General features: G+C 45.7%; 1 protein-coding gene across 1 annotated transcript in view; it reads right to left on the bottom strand.

Annotated features, from left to right (window-relative positions):
- The window catches only part of LOC138467292 (ADP-ribose glycohydrolase MACROD2-like), a 1886603-nt gene that overhangs the window by 27094 nt on the left and 1844230 nt on the right, over positions 1-15279 (bottom strand). Inside the window, exon 10 of the mRNA XM_069607287.1 lies at positions 7478-7546. Coding sequence (XP_069463388.1) covers positions 7478-7546 — 69 coding nt within the window. The remainder of the gene's footprint in view (positions 1-7477; positions 7547-15279) is intronic.

Genomic DNA, 15279 nt, shown 5'->3' with positions numbered 1-15279 from the left:
TGTTCTCCACTTTTAAATGTATTTCTCCTTGTATGCCAGCTAGCGGCAGAGGGTGCCTGGCCTCCATCATACACCGAGGCTCAGCTCGGGTGTACAGGTCTCTTTTCTTTCTGACAGCATGCATGTTACTTTGGGCAGTCTGTCTTCACTGTCTATTCACATTGGGAGCGGGTTGGCTCTGGTAATACTTTCTTTGGTCGTTTGTGTAGATCTGGCAGCCGGTACAGTGGGATAGAGCCTGTTGCGCTGAAGTTGTACCAAAGTTAAGACTGGCTGGGTTCATCAGGGCTTAGGACAGGCCTGATGGTCCTGGACACTCGGATACTACTCATCTGGCTGAAGGCTTGCTGGATGTAGTATTCATGACTGAGACGTGCCTGACTGAAACATCTGCCCCGGCTCTCTCTCACGCCCTCATAGCTCTCAACTCACACGCTTTTGGCGGGTGTCACCCGCCTTGTTAAAGGCCGACTCATCTGCCAAGCCTCCTGCACGCCCATTCATTCCAATGGGCGTCTCACCCGCCAAAAACAAAATCGGGTGATTTCACCCACCATTGCAACACAAATGGTTGAGAGCTATGCGCCCTTCCATATGGTTACAGCATTATTCACCTTGATGGAGTCTCCCCCATCCTGGTGGGGGTGTTGTGGTCATTTTCAGAACAGCCCTGCAATTGTCTGCTGTCCCACTGGACCAGGAACTGAAGGTGCAAGCACATTTAGTCTGCTATACGGTATTAGCATCAGTTGACTGGCTTTTTCTGGTGGTATATTGACCACCTGGCCCTTATGTGGCATTCTTGAATCCTTTTATTGATTTTGTGGCAGCTCTCAGGTGAAATGTGGGAACCTGGTGGTGTTAGGAGACTTTAGCACGAGGTTCTTTTGATTCCAACTTTAGCCCGGTTTAATGAGGCAATGCTGGATCTGGGATTTAGCCAATTTATATCTGAGCATCCTCATGTCCAAGGTGGTATCATTGCAGATGGGGAGCAGGTGCAAGTGGATCTAGGTCACCTGGATATGCCCCGCCCACCTGGTGCCTTCCTGCCTGCCGCTCTTTTTCACCACTTAGCAAGCCCCGCCCACCTGGTGCCTTCCTGCGTGTCGCTCTTTTCCACCACTTAGCAGCCCCGCCCACCTGGTGCCTTCCTGCTTGCCACTCTGTTTCCCTACCTAAGCAGCCCTCCAGCCTCTTTTCCTTTGCAGATGGGGAGCAGGTGCAAGTGGATCTAGGTCACCTGGCCTAAGCCCTGCCCAGCTGGTGCCTTCCTGTCTGCCACTCTTTTTCACTACTTAGCAAGCCCCGCCCACTTGGTGCCCTCCTGCTTCCCGCTCTTTTTCACCACTTAGCAAGCCCCGCCCACCTGGTGCCTTCCTGCCTGCTGCTCTTTTTCACCACTTAGCAAGCCCCGCCCACCTGGTGCCTCCCTGCTTGCCGCTCTTTTTCGCCACTTAGCAAGCCCCACCCATCTGGTGCCTTCCTGCTTTGTGCTCTTTTTCACCACTTAGCAAGCCCCGCCCACCTGGTGCCTTTCTGCTTCCCGCTCTTTTTCACCACTTAGCAAGCCACGCCCACCTGGTGCCTTCCTGCTTGCCGCTCTGTTTCCCTACTTAAGGAGCCCTCCAGCTTCTTTTCCTTTGCAGATGGGGAGCAGGTGCAAGTGGATCTAGGTCACCTGGCCTAAGCCCCACCCACCTGGTGCCTTCCTGCCTGCCACTCTTTTTCACCACTTAGCAAGCCCTGCCCAACTGGTGCCTTCCTGCTTGCCGCTCTTTTTCACCACTTAGCAAGCCCCGCCCACCTGGTGCCTTCCTGCTTCCCGCTCTTTTTCACCACTTAGCAAGCCACACCCACCTGGTGCTTTCCTGCTTGCCGCTCTGTTTCCCTACTTAAGGAGCCCTCAAGCTTCTTTTCCTTTGCAGATGGGGAGCAGGTGCAAGTGGATCTAAGTCACCTGGCCTAAGCCCCGCCCACCTGGTACCTTCCTGCCTGCTGCTCTTTTTCACCACTTAGCAAGCCCCGCCCACCTGGTGCCTTCCTTCACCATCACTGTCTTGTGGCCAATGCTGGATTTGACTTTTATGGATTTCATTCATTCACGGTGCGTCACTCTTTCTCAACTCTCATGCTGGACTTCCTTTGCATCTTGTACTCATGGTGGCCCTGAATCATGCTGTTCCCAACTTCATCTTGTATCCTGGCTTGCAACATTATGTGTTACTACTGACTTCTGCAATTGTATTCGCTCTCCACTCTTGCTTCTCCACTCTTTTTGCCTGCTTACTCTCTTTTCTCTCCTCCTTTCCCTTCTCCCTTTTCCTATCTCCTCCCCTTACTTTCTTCTATGCACTTACTCTATCAGATTTGTCCCTGGACCTAATATGATAGCAACCTCGTCTGTTTCCTACACCCTCCCATTACTGTTTTTTTCCTCCCCACCACCCCTCCAGCACTATCTGAAATGTCGTCAGGCCTAGTATGATAGTCGCTTGTTTTTTTCCTCCCCTCCCTTTCTGCAGCCCTCTCCCTCACCTTTTGTTTTTCTCCGGCTCTACCAGAAATGTCGTCAGGCCTAGTACGGTAGTCGCCTGTCTGTTTCCATTTCCTTCCCACTCTCCCACTCTCTTCCTTATCTATGTCTTAGCTCTTGCACTATCTGAAATGTCGTCTGGCCGAGTACGATAGTTAATTTGACATCCTTACTGTTCATGGCCTGTAAGAATGTGGTTGTATTTTCCCTTGTTCCCTCCCTTGCCTTGAAGCGCTTTGAAACACATTGTGTATAGGCGCTATATAAATAAACAATCATATCATATCATATCATATCATTGATCTAGTCTTCTCAGAGGCAGCCAGTATTACTGTCATTTCAGCCAAACAGGTGATCTGGTCTGATCACAGCCTTATATCCTTCAACGTCTGTGGTCTGCAGTACCTGTCTAGTCACCCCAGTTATTTCCTTGAGGTGTAATTGGCATACTGTAGATACGTATCCAGTCATATTTTCAAATAGAAATTACTGAAAACCTTTTTCAATTAATCCAAAATACCCCAAAAACACAGATTTCAAAAAAACATATATGGGGTGGGGTAAGGGAATAAAACAGGGGTGGGGGGGGTTGAAGTTGGGTTGTAAACATAGGGAAATGGAGGGCTTGGGGGGACCCCCACAAATATATGATTTGTTAAAACATTTTTTGAAAAAATCACATAGATCCTGTTCACCCTCAGTGGCTATTATCCTTGATTCAGGATAAATGTCGGAGCCCCGCTAATACTAATTTGTCTTCACTTTTACACACTCTTGGTGAGGTAGTTTATCAGGTAGCCCCTCTCAAACTTGTACAGGCACAGAGATGCCTTTCTGAGCCCTGGTTTACGTACCATTTGAAAGCTTCCTGTATGCTTGTAAGACAGCCTGAGCGCATATGATGCTGTTCTTATAGTTTGTTAGAGAAAGCTACATTTTGACAGGTCACAACAAAAATACCAACAGGATATTTGGACTGATAAAAACAAACCTATTTTACTCAGAAAGTTGAACAAGCTCTTAATTAGTCAAAGGAGCCCTTTTCGGTGATGACATTGTTTTCTTCGACCACTCATCTCTCACCAGGGGTATTGCCTACCGAGGCATTATGTGAGACCGCTTTAGACTTTTTTTCTCATTAAGGTGGAAGATATTCGGAAAAAGATCTCCGCAGTGAACTCTTGCAGGGTTGTCCCTCTGCCCCTGATGGCCTCTGATGCCACCATAAAGGTGTAGGCCAAATTTCAATTTTTTCTTGTAATGCGTTTGCACAGGCAGTGTCTCGACTCAAATCTGCTGACCCCTCGGACCCTATTCCACTGGTCACCCTTAAAGCAATCATACCTGATATGATTTCTTTAGTTACTGAAGCCGTGAATCTTGCCTGTCAGTCAGGCTCTATTACAATTGAATTGAAGCAGGCGACTGTTATCCCCCTCCTAAGAAACCACCACTGAATGCATCAGTGTTGGCTAACTTTCGTCCTATTTCACTTCTTCCATTTTTCATGAAAATTCTTGAATCACTGGTCTCCCCTCTTCTGTCCTCCTTTCTGGAAACCTCTTTATTTTTTGACGTCTTTTAATCTGGATTCTATCCGGGGAGAGGGACAGAGAGTGTTGTGTTGTCTATGGTTGACGATCTGGCCATGCTGGTTGACCAGGGTGGAGTGGGGGCCCTGATTTTATTAGATCTGTCATCAGCTTTCAACACTGTTGATCACTCTCTCTGCTGTCCCGGTTAGCAGCGGCAGGCCTCTCTGGGCACACCTGGTGTGGTTTACTTCTTTCTTAACTGATAGGAGCCCATCACTGTTACTGTCACCTTTCTTATCATCCTCACGTGCACTAACTTGTAGTGTTCCTCAGGGTTCTGGCTTGTCCCCTATGCTCTTTAATATCTACGTTCAGCCACTGGTTCACCTCATCCGCTCCCCTTGGTTCTGCTCTTACTTCTATGCCGATGACTCCAAGGTTCTAGTCTGATTAGATCTGGACCGGGTTGGGGTGTCATCAGGGCTGTGTGAGTGCTTGTCAGCGGTGGAGCAGGGGTGGGGTGGATGACTTAAGCTGAATGGGGACAAGACTGAAGTCCTGGTGGTGGGCTCCTCCTCTGGTTCTGCGTTGTGGATGTTTTTGTTTTGGACCTCCATGCTCGGTGATCTCCCTACCGCTGTGATGGTTGTCAGGAATCTGGAGGTGCTCTGATCATCCTCTCTGTCTATGACCCCGAAGGTGAGTGTGGTGTGTAAAATGGGTACTTTCTGCTTAGAGTACTTCGGATAGTGCTTCCCTTTCTCCCGGGCCATTTGTGGCCCTCAGTAGTGGCATCACTCATCATCAGCTGCATTGATAATTGCAATGCCCTCTATCTGGTACAGCCTCTTAGTTCCATCCATCGACTAAAGCTGCTGTAAAATCTCGCAGCTCTGGTGTCCACCAATTCTCTGTATGGAGCTGAAATCCGTCCCGTGCTTCAGGCTTTGCACTAGCTTCCGGTGGCCGAGAGAATCAAGTTTAAGTCTTTGTGTTTGTTCTTTTATGGCCACGGGGCTGAATAAGTCACTGATATATTGCAGGCCGATCGCTTCGCTCCAGTGAACCCAATCTGCTGGTAATTCCTAAAATCTGGTTGTCTCGAGTTGGAGGACAAGCCTTTTCCTTTGCGGCTGCAAAGTTGTAGAATGGTCTGCCTCCTGATTTGGGAGGGACTGAAAACCACCTTCATTTTAGTTGGGCTTTGAAAACCCTCTTTTTATAGCACTCTGTGGAAGGGCTATCACTTTGGAATCAGTGCACCAAGATGTCTTTTGGTGAATGAGCGTGCTACAAATAGCAATAACATAACAAACATAAAAAGTAAAGAGAGCAACACAGAGATAACTGTATGAAAGAACACATTGTGGCAAAGTCAAGGGACTGGCAAAGAGGAAAACACATTGTGGCAAAGGCAAAAGGCTGGCGAGGAGAAAACCAAGTTAATGTGTACCAGAACACAGGTGCAGTTACAAAAGAACCTGTGTGGGCAAGAAAGCCTGGGTTTAGCGGTTGTGTGACCTGTAATAGGTGGACTGTGTGGTCTGACAACTGCGCCTAGACCGTGTAAACCCTATCTTTGAAATTCAAGGAAACATTCAGAGTGCAAACACAAATGTATGCAAGAGATTGCTGAAGTGAAGCAGTAGGAAGCAATCTGTATAAAAGGTCAAGGAAGCAGAAGGAGTGTACATTTTACCTGGAATTGGTTTTGAATATTAAGAGACTGAAACTAAGTTTAAGTTGGCAAGCTGGAAAAGCTGACGTCTTGGGGAAGGGAACCCTAAAACCATATGAACTTTGGTTGTTGCCTTAAGGAAGGGAACCTCAAGGCGCCTTTTTCTGGACTGTCTTGTACTTGGGCAAGGGAACCCCGAGACTTTATGGAACTATCTTGAACTTGGGGAAGGGGAGCTGGAAAGCAAGACAAGAGCTGGAAGAAGCTTAGAACTTTCTTTGGAACACTGTTTCTTTTGTTGCTGACATCCCTACACATGGTTTACCTTTAGCTGTGAGGGCGAGCATAGGTTTTGGAAACAGACACACTTTTAAGTTGAACTTACTGACTCAGACGTTCCTTAGTTTCTTTATACAGGGAAATGTCACCTTAGCATAGGGCAAGTTAGGCCTTGAACCATCCTGTCATTTAAGTTAATAAGACCATAAATCTGCAAACCAGTCCAAGCATCTCGCATCAGCTCTACGGAGAGGGGGCATTGTGCAACCATGAACCTGAAAACCAGTGCAAGCATCTCACATCAGCTCTACAGAGAGGGGGCACTGTGCAACCATGAACCTGAAAACCAGCGCAAGCATCTCACATCAGCTCTACAGAGAGGGAGCCGTGTACAACCATGAACCTGAACACCAGTGCAAGCATCTCACATCAGTTCTACAGAGAGGGAACAGTGTGTGGCCATAAACCTGCAAACCATCAACTCATTGAAACTGAACACTTTTTTATTTATATTTCCATAGACATTTATCTTAAAAGACATGTGTCTACATGTTCTCTATTATCTTATTATAATAGCTTGAATCAGCTCAGTTTCTGAATGTAGCCCTAATGTGACACCTTTGAATATTCTCCTGATCATTGATAACAAATATGTGTAGATCATGTCTAAAGGTATGTTCATTCATATGTGCTTGCCTATTAAGACCTCTGTTGGATTTTATGATCGAGGTGTTATATGAGCCGTTTATTAGAACAACGCAATTAACATAAAAACAGTGAGCACTTATTTTGTTGGCTGTTAGGTCAGAGTGGGAGGGCGATCTGGGGGAGGATAACAGAGGTTCTCTCTGGAGAAGGATGTTTCTTCTTTATCTGCCGACCTCAACATTCACACCCACAGACATAAGCATTGCTTTCTGTTGAAATCCCATGCATTCTCCGACAGAAGCATCAGTCCTCCGCACAGTGCCCCCACCCCAGTCCCCTGACCCCTCCCGACCTCAGTCCAGAGACACACGATGTTCTTTGACAGCAAGGGCAATACACCCACAAGAAACCAGTTGTTCCCAGAACATGTGGAACTTAAGCGAGGCGAACTGGATTCAGCCAATATAAATTGCCTGCCATTTTCCTTAGCAATGACGCAATATACCCACTCTCGTGCTTGTATGTGACATAAATTGCATTTGTGCCTCCGAGACAATAAACGGATTACATTTGTTCTAGACAGGACTTCCTTTCATCACTTATTGGAAACTATTGTAATAACGATATATGCAATGTAATTGAGGTTTTTACTGTTTCAGTGTATCGTTTAATGGGACATAATACAGCTGACAGCCGCTTGCCATCGGTGCTTCTTTTTCTATTCATATTTTTAGATTTAATTCTCTGAAATTGTTTTTGAACACCTGAAGTGAAAAGAATGCTGCGAGGCCTTTGCCTTACCCATTAATTGTTCTTGAGGATGACTTTCTGGAGCTTCAACCGCAATCTCCAACGGGATGTTCATTTCAGCTGCGAGGTTGAAAAAAAAAACATTTCGTTACGATTCTGTAAGTAGTCGCGACATTGATCGATAGCGCTAGCTGGAGAAATGGCCTGCTGCTTGCAGCCCAAGGAGCTGGGTAATTCTCTCTTATTAGGCCTCAGCTGGCGAAGGCTTGCTCCTTCCTGGCTTTCGGGTATTCAATAGTGGGCCAGTGAAGACGTGCCTTGCCAGCTAAGAATACACATTAGATGGCAGCATACTCCAGAAAAACGGTACATTGCATTGACTGCTTCCACAAAATATACCTCATTGCCCCACTGACACACAGCAAAGACCAATACAACTGCCTCGCAGGCACTCTGAGGCTGAGTACACCCGTATCAAAGGGCAGGGTCGGACTGGGACAAGAAATAGGCCTGGTCACCCAAATAAAAGTGGCCCACCCCTCGCCTCACGATTCCTGACCTCTGATGACATCACCGGAAGTGATGTCTTTTGACCGCATCCCAAAGTGACATCCCAAAAGCGATGAAGCACAATCTTTCACCCCTTGACAAAACAGGAAGTGGCATCAAATAGCATTGTTCCTAAGTACACTACGAAAAATATGGTTATGATTTCACTAATATGACATACATTTCATACCAGAATGGATCGCCATATGTATCATTAATATCTGTGTGTATAGAGCCATGTTGTCAAATTACTGTGAATCCAAGCAGTCCAAGGCCAATTGATAATATGTGATTGTATAGCACTTATGTTTAAGCTCTTTTTTATAGAAAAAATATGCATACAATATCACCCAACCTGTGTTGGTACTCATTTATCGACCTAAGAAGGATGAAAGGCTTTTTGAAAAAACATAAAAGAAAAAAATGTGGAAAAAGAAAAATATTTTTTTTCACATTATTTTTTTGTGCAAACCGGCCCAGGCATGGCCAGAAACCGGCCCCCACTCCCCATGGACGCCGAGGGGCCAATCCGACCCTGACCACATGCTTCTGGCTAACAGCGCCCACCACTGCAGGTGGGCAAACAACACCCATCAAGCGGTCACTGTCCTCTACTCCTGCATGCAAGCACGCGGAGGTCAACGAACAATGGCTTTCAGTTTAGAATTGAGTGAGAGGAGGTTCTCATTGGCAGATACCGTCCCAAAGTGCCAATTTAAAACGATTTGCATTATTTGGACAATTTGTTAGCCGTGTTTCTTAATTATATTGGGCGTTTCTTCTTGCAACTGCAGCTGTGTGTTTTGATGGGGGCGGGACTTGTCGGTAGAAACTAGAACGTGCATGTGGATTGGCTGCAATTCATCAACAAGTACAACGTAGATCCCTGAGACAAGGACTGAATGCAGAAGAAATGTGTCAGTGATGAAGCTGTATAGTGTTGCACCACCACTGAGTGGACTTGTTAAATGGCAGAAGGTTAATAGCGAATTCAGCAAGCGGATGGATTTTCAGCTTGGTGGAACGCTAGTCAGAAGACGTTTGTTTCCAGGACTCTTGTGACACACAGGAAGCACCCTTTTGTGTCTGATATGTGGTGGGAGAGAGTTCCATAGCTTGAACCCTTGGGAGAGCGGTGGTCTGCCTTTTCGGGTGGTGAAGTAATTGTGGGAGGCTGCACCCGGGTCTCTTCATACGCTACAGGCCTGTAGAGCTGTGTGTGTACTATTTCCAGCGTATACAATTCCTATCGTTCCACCATTGGGATCCAGTTGGGGGTCGATAATGGTGAAAAATGTGCTCAGAACGGCGTAAGTGTGAAGGGAATTAAGCTTTGGTGTGTGGTCTCCAGCTCTGTTCGCGTAACCTGTCTATTCTTTTGTAAGGCAGAGATAACTAAAACCTCCTCTAAAAGAAAGTGGGCTACAAAGTGTGCAGCAAGTCCTGGAGCGGGCTAAAACGCACCCGGTGCCACTCTGTGGACTTTATGGTGGCACACTTTATCTAAAGGGCCTAATCAAATGAGCCGTATTGAAGCAGGGACTGATTTTGGTGTGTGGACAGTATTTTGTGGGAAGGGCCGGGGTTGGTATTGTGTGCGATGCTATGGGAAGTTTTGATCGTTCCTCTCCCCCTTGCATTAGCCTGCAGTGCTATTCGATTTTTTTTAATTGTTTATATTGTGAACCTTGCACAAACGACATTATATAAAATCATCAATTAAGGCCAATTGCATTGTAACAAATAACCATATAAATCTTAACAGAAGTTACTTGTAGTCCTTGTTTTGGGTTAAGCACATTGATGACTGACAGACATGCCTTGATGCCTCGCAGCTGTTGGGATTTCTTGCCTTCTCACTGGATGGATTGTTTATGAGTTGGGTAAGATTAAGCCCCAGAGGCTTTGGAGTGTTAGATCCTGTTTACACTAGTAGGTAACTGGCAAGATTATCATTTAAGAAGGCCAGGGAAATAACTGTCCAACATGTTTTCATTTGGTGGTCCATGGATTACCGACAAGGGGCTTGAAGAGCTTCATTTTTTAACACGTGATATAAATAATGGTATGGAATTATGCGATGACCACTGCATGTTACTTCATTCCACTTCCTGGACATATTGGGAAGCTGACCATTTTCAGGGTGAACTCAAAACATGATTCCAAATAGTGCTAGAAGATCATAAGCAAGGCCTGCCACATCCCGGTAGGACTCTCAACAGTGAGCTCTTTGCATATTATATGCTTCTAAACCAAAGGAAGATGGCAGAGAAGGACAAAAACGTTCTTCTTTCAGAAACATGGGTGCCTGATTTAATCCCATTATTTGGTGGCGCAGACTGCACACTTGTTACAGTAGTGTACAAGTAATTTTCTTGTTGAATGTGGTGGAGCCTGTCGAAGGTTTGTTTTGCCCATTCTTAACAAGTCATGAACCAAGCTTTGCAGTTGTGGCATGTGCGCACTGAGGCCCCACGGCGTGTTGCGCATTATAAGAAATTAATAATAATAATTTGACAATACTGAGATCTGGATCCGCAGTGCAAGTCTCTGGGGCCTTTACTGAGAAACTCCAGACCCTGGTGCTGTAGTGAAAGTGCATTAAAATGACTACTACTCTGCAGGAGTGCAGGGATGAGTAGTGTCTAAACTGCTTACTCAGCCCCACACTACTACTAAACCGGCAGTGACCCTATTTACAAAGGTGAAACAGACACAACCCAACTGGTATACCCCCCTCGCCTTCTGTGCTAGCGCTGGTCGAGGGCAAGCTGTACTCTTTAGGAGGGGCGTGAGCAGATGACAGCAGCAACCCAAACAACTTAAGTACCATGGCTCCAAAATGAAAGAATGTTCAATCAGGAATCTATAAAAACAGGCTCTTTAATCAAAAAATAAAATGCAATTAACTGGCAACACTAGCAGAATAAATTCCTGTAAAGAAAATACAGAAAATAATGACTTTCTGGGTAGATGAGCAGGGGCGGTCAGGCACTTATCTTTCACAGTGCCAATGTTCAAGAATGACTTCAAAGAAAATGGCAGAGGACAGTTTAAAAGTCACTATGGTCCCAAAGGTAGATGAGTGCGACCAGGCCACTTTTAAGTACCATATTCTTGTCCTTCAGGGATCAACAGCTTTGGGCCAGGCTTCTAGGAGCTTGCTGAGGCAGTGATTTGACATCGGGTTGGCAAGTTGGTCGACTAGGCTCAACACACATGGAGGTCTGAGCAGCAACAGCACGTGGCACGAAGAACTTTGCAACATGCAGACACTTTCTGGGTCGGTGTACCTCACAATAAGTTAAATGCAGTAATCAGGGCCCAGGCGGTTCCTTTAGTTCTGGGTTTCTGGGAGGCCCAATCCAGGGTCTCTGGGGACAAGAGGAGTCCTTTGGGTTCTGCACTCCTACTCCAGGGAGCTTGGCAGGCACCTACAGGAGACCTTCTACCTCCAGTTAAGAGAAGCCTGGTTCCAATGCAGTCACTTGAGAGGCCAAGGACCAGAGGTCACCCCCAGTGTTCCCTGTAATCAAATAATGAAGGGGTGCTCTTTTAAAGGCAAAATGCAACAGAGGATTGGCCTGTTCAGTAGACCTCTCTTTCAGAAACACAATTACTTGTTAATTTTATGCCACTAAAAACTAGACCGCCAGGGCTTTCACACCCAAGCTAATGGTAGGCCATCACAGAAACCTCTTGAGTGCAAAGCAAACCACGTAGGCAGACATGGATGCCTGTATGTGCGGTACTAATGAGAATTTCAGAGTCATTTTGCAGCATTGAGACCTGAAGCATGAGAGTCTAATGTGAACTGCTGGAGTGAAGCTTGCGGACGACCGTAGAGATGCAGCGGAAGGGACAGACTTCAAAACCTGCTGCTTCTGCAAGTTCTGCTGCAAACCTAACAAAGACCTGAGGATTGCGATGTAGTGAGGACTGCAACTGAGCAGTAGAATTGTGCCTTGCATCTTGCCTGCCATAAAGTGGTTTTAAAAATCCAGGAGACATGATAAGATATGGGTGTTTTCAAAAACGTAATAAGTGTTTCTCCCGGGCGCAGCGTGGGTTGTATATTCTACCCAAAGGTGGAATGCATAGAATCCCTAAAGGATTACCCTCTGTCTCTTTGGAAATGAATGCAGAGCATAAGACTTACTTTTTGGCAGCATGTGCCTTCGTCAACCCCGAATTGCAGAAACATCTGTTAAATGGGGTCGCAAGACTACTTTTAGCCAAACGGTTTGGTCATACGTCCAATTTCATGACCCTATTTAGGAACATGGGGCCAATCACATTGGCCCAATCAACCGGATTGCTAGTAACAGGCATGGACAAGAGGATTCCACTCAGAGGCTGAGACCCAAGAGCTACATAATACCCCCCTCTTGGGGAGAATATTTATAATTCATAAGGCCCTATACCTGGGGGCCCCTGCATCACAACTCCCACCTTCTGTCCTCCACTGGCTGCCGATCGGGCAACAATCCACCTTCAAGGCAATGTGCATTACCCACCAAGCTCTCCACAACACAGGACCAGAATATCTGCAGCAGAAACGTACATGTTACAGGCCTTCCAGAAACCCCAGCTCATGCACAGCCCTCATCCTCGGCATTCCAGTGACAAAATCAACCAGAATAGGGAGGCTCCTCTTTCTCAGTCCAAGCACAGAGCATCTGGAATTCAATCCTGCTTGCCATCCGAGGCATAGAGGATCGCTTCTGCTTCAGGAAGACTATCATAACCTGGCTCTTCCCTTCAGCATCCTCACAAACATAGTCCAGCTTCTGGGTGTATTATTGGGCACCTGAGGAGTCGCCTAGATGGAACATAGCCTGACATGAAACACATCTCAGTCAGGCCTTATGATAAGCTCTGCAAGACCACAGCAAACTTGGTGTCAGCCATTTTTCACTGGAACGTCAAGCACTCCATCACAATGCAACATAGCTGTAGCCCATCCAGGGGAAAAGGCCACCCATCACCACCATACATCTGCAATAAACACTGCTCACCCACCCAAACACACATCATCACCTCCAATAGAATCCAGCTGAATCCCATGAAACAATTTAATCCCGTTTACATAAACACTCCCCTTAACCCTCCTACTCCTCTGAAAATCTGTCACAGTACCCATGCATTCATCTGTTATCTATGGGCTGCTACTAGGGACCCAACCACTCCCTACTTACCTTTGTGCGGGCAAACAATGCACACATGCATTTAAGACATCCATCATCACATCTCACATCTCCGACTATGGTCTTCCAAAGGGCATTCGTCCCACAGTGCTACGAGGCCATACTAATGCAAGTAAGCGCTATACAAATGCCAAATAACATAACATAACATATGAGGACTCTTTATATTGGTCTGATGGAACAATGAAACATGAAAGTTGTGATGGAAATACTTCAAAATGTGGATATATCGCGGATATATCGCCTCTTATCTGAATTCTATTAAATCAATCTGTATACCACACCGCAAAGAGGATCATGCCATTGCTAAGGTGTACATTGGTGACTCAGAAGTATTACTGTTCTCTTTTCTACGCCACTTCTCTCCCCAAAATGAATGTAAGGCAAGAGGACACCAAAGGTCCATTGCTTTCCTCGGCTTTACTAATTATTTTAAGCATGAAAACCATATTGCTAGCTGGTTGCATAAATTGCTCCTTGCTGTGCCACTTCCTTTGAGACAGGTCATTGAGTGTCCTCTCAGGCCCACTGTTTACCCAATGATTTAGAATTAGAAAAGCACAATAAGACATTGTTAGACGGGATGCACAAAGGACTCCTGGCTATGCCACTTCTCGTGCCTGAACGAACTGTGCGGCCACGCTCTTTAGTGTGTTTTTCCCTCAGTAGGATGGTGCCATTATTACTACTCTGACTGTCTTCATGTGGAGGGAAAGGGCATCCATAGCCCCCCTTCTCTGGCATCAAATGCTATTGAGTGCTGTGGGTGGTGGACGTGTGAGTCATTGTTGTGAGCTTACCTGTAGGGTCGCCCAGAGCGTATCCGCATTTGGTAGGAGCAGAGGTTGTGTACGAGGTTATGCCAAAGGTGGTGTGATCAGTGTCATATCAGCACGTGATTAGTTAATTTTTATATGGTGCCAGTAATTTAAGGTGTGTCGCTTATTTATTTATTTATTTATTTATTTATTTATTTATTTATGTTTGCATTTATTTTAGCGCACCAACCCCTGATGCATCAGTGGGTTAGTTGCAGAAAGTAACTCAATTTTTTCAGTGAGTTTCCTATTTTATGTGCAGTTAAAGTTAAATAACTCTTGCTCAAAGTTACATCCATATTCGGCCAGCCTGGCGAAAGCATGCCCTTCAGATACAACCCCATGTGACATCCACTCTGCACTGCACAATTTTGCCTCTTTACAAAAACAGTACAAAAATATACAGAACTTATTTTGCCAATTAGTTTGCCTACATTTATGCATCCCGTTTTACAATGTGTTTTAATGCTTTTCTAAAGTATGAAATAATGAGCAAAGCAGTGGAAAAAAGAGGGCACTCAATGACCTTCTTCAAATGGCAGGCACGAGAAGTGGCCTAGCCAGGAGTCCTTTGTGCATCCCGTCTAACAATGTGTTATTGTGCTTTTCTAATTCTGAATCAGTAGGTAAACAGTGGGCCAGAGAGGACACTCAATGACCTGTCTCAAAGGAAGTGGCACAGCAAGGAGTTATTTATGCAACCGGCTAGCAATATGGTTTTCATGCTTAAAATAATTAGTAAAGCCGAGGAAAGCAATGGACCTTTGGTGTCCTCTTGCCTTACATTCATTTTGGGGAGAGAAGTGGCATAGAAAAGATAACAGTGATACTTCTGCGTCATCAATGTACACCTTAGCAATGGCATGATCCTCTTTGCGGTCTGGTACACAGAATAATTTAATAGAATTCTGATTAGAGGCGATATATCCGCTGTAGCTTACGAGGCACATTCTGAAGTATTTCCATAACAACTTTCATGTTTCATTGTTCCATCCGACCAAAATATGTTATGTTATGTTATTTGGCATTTGTATAGCGCTTACTGGCATTGGTATGGCCTCGAAGCGCTGTGGGATGAATGCCCTTTGGAAGACCATAGTCGGAGATGTGATGATGGATGTCTTAAATGCGTGTGTGCATTGTTTGCCAGCACAAAGGTAGGTAGGGAGTGGTTGGGTCCCTACTAGCAGCCCATAGATAACAGATGAATGGATGGGTACTGTGACAGATTTTCAGAGGAGTAGGAGGGTTAAGGGGAGTGTTTATGTAAACTGGATTA

The sequence above is a fragment of the Ambystoma mexicanum genome, chromosome 4q, assembly GCF_040938575.1.
Source record: "Ambystoma mexicanum isolate Mex_15411 chromosome 4q, UKY_AmexF1_1, whole genome shotgun sequence".
Taxonomy (NCBI): domain Eukaryota; kingdom Metazoa; phylum Chordata; class Amphibia; order Caudata; family Ambystomatidae; genus Ambystoma; species Ambystoma mexicanum.
Note: the sequence above shows the minus strand (reverse complement) of the source record. Positions and strands in the feature narration are given on the sequence as shown.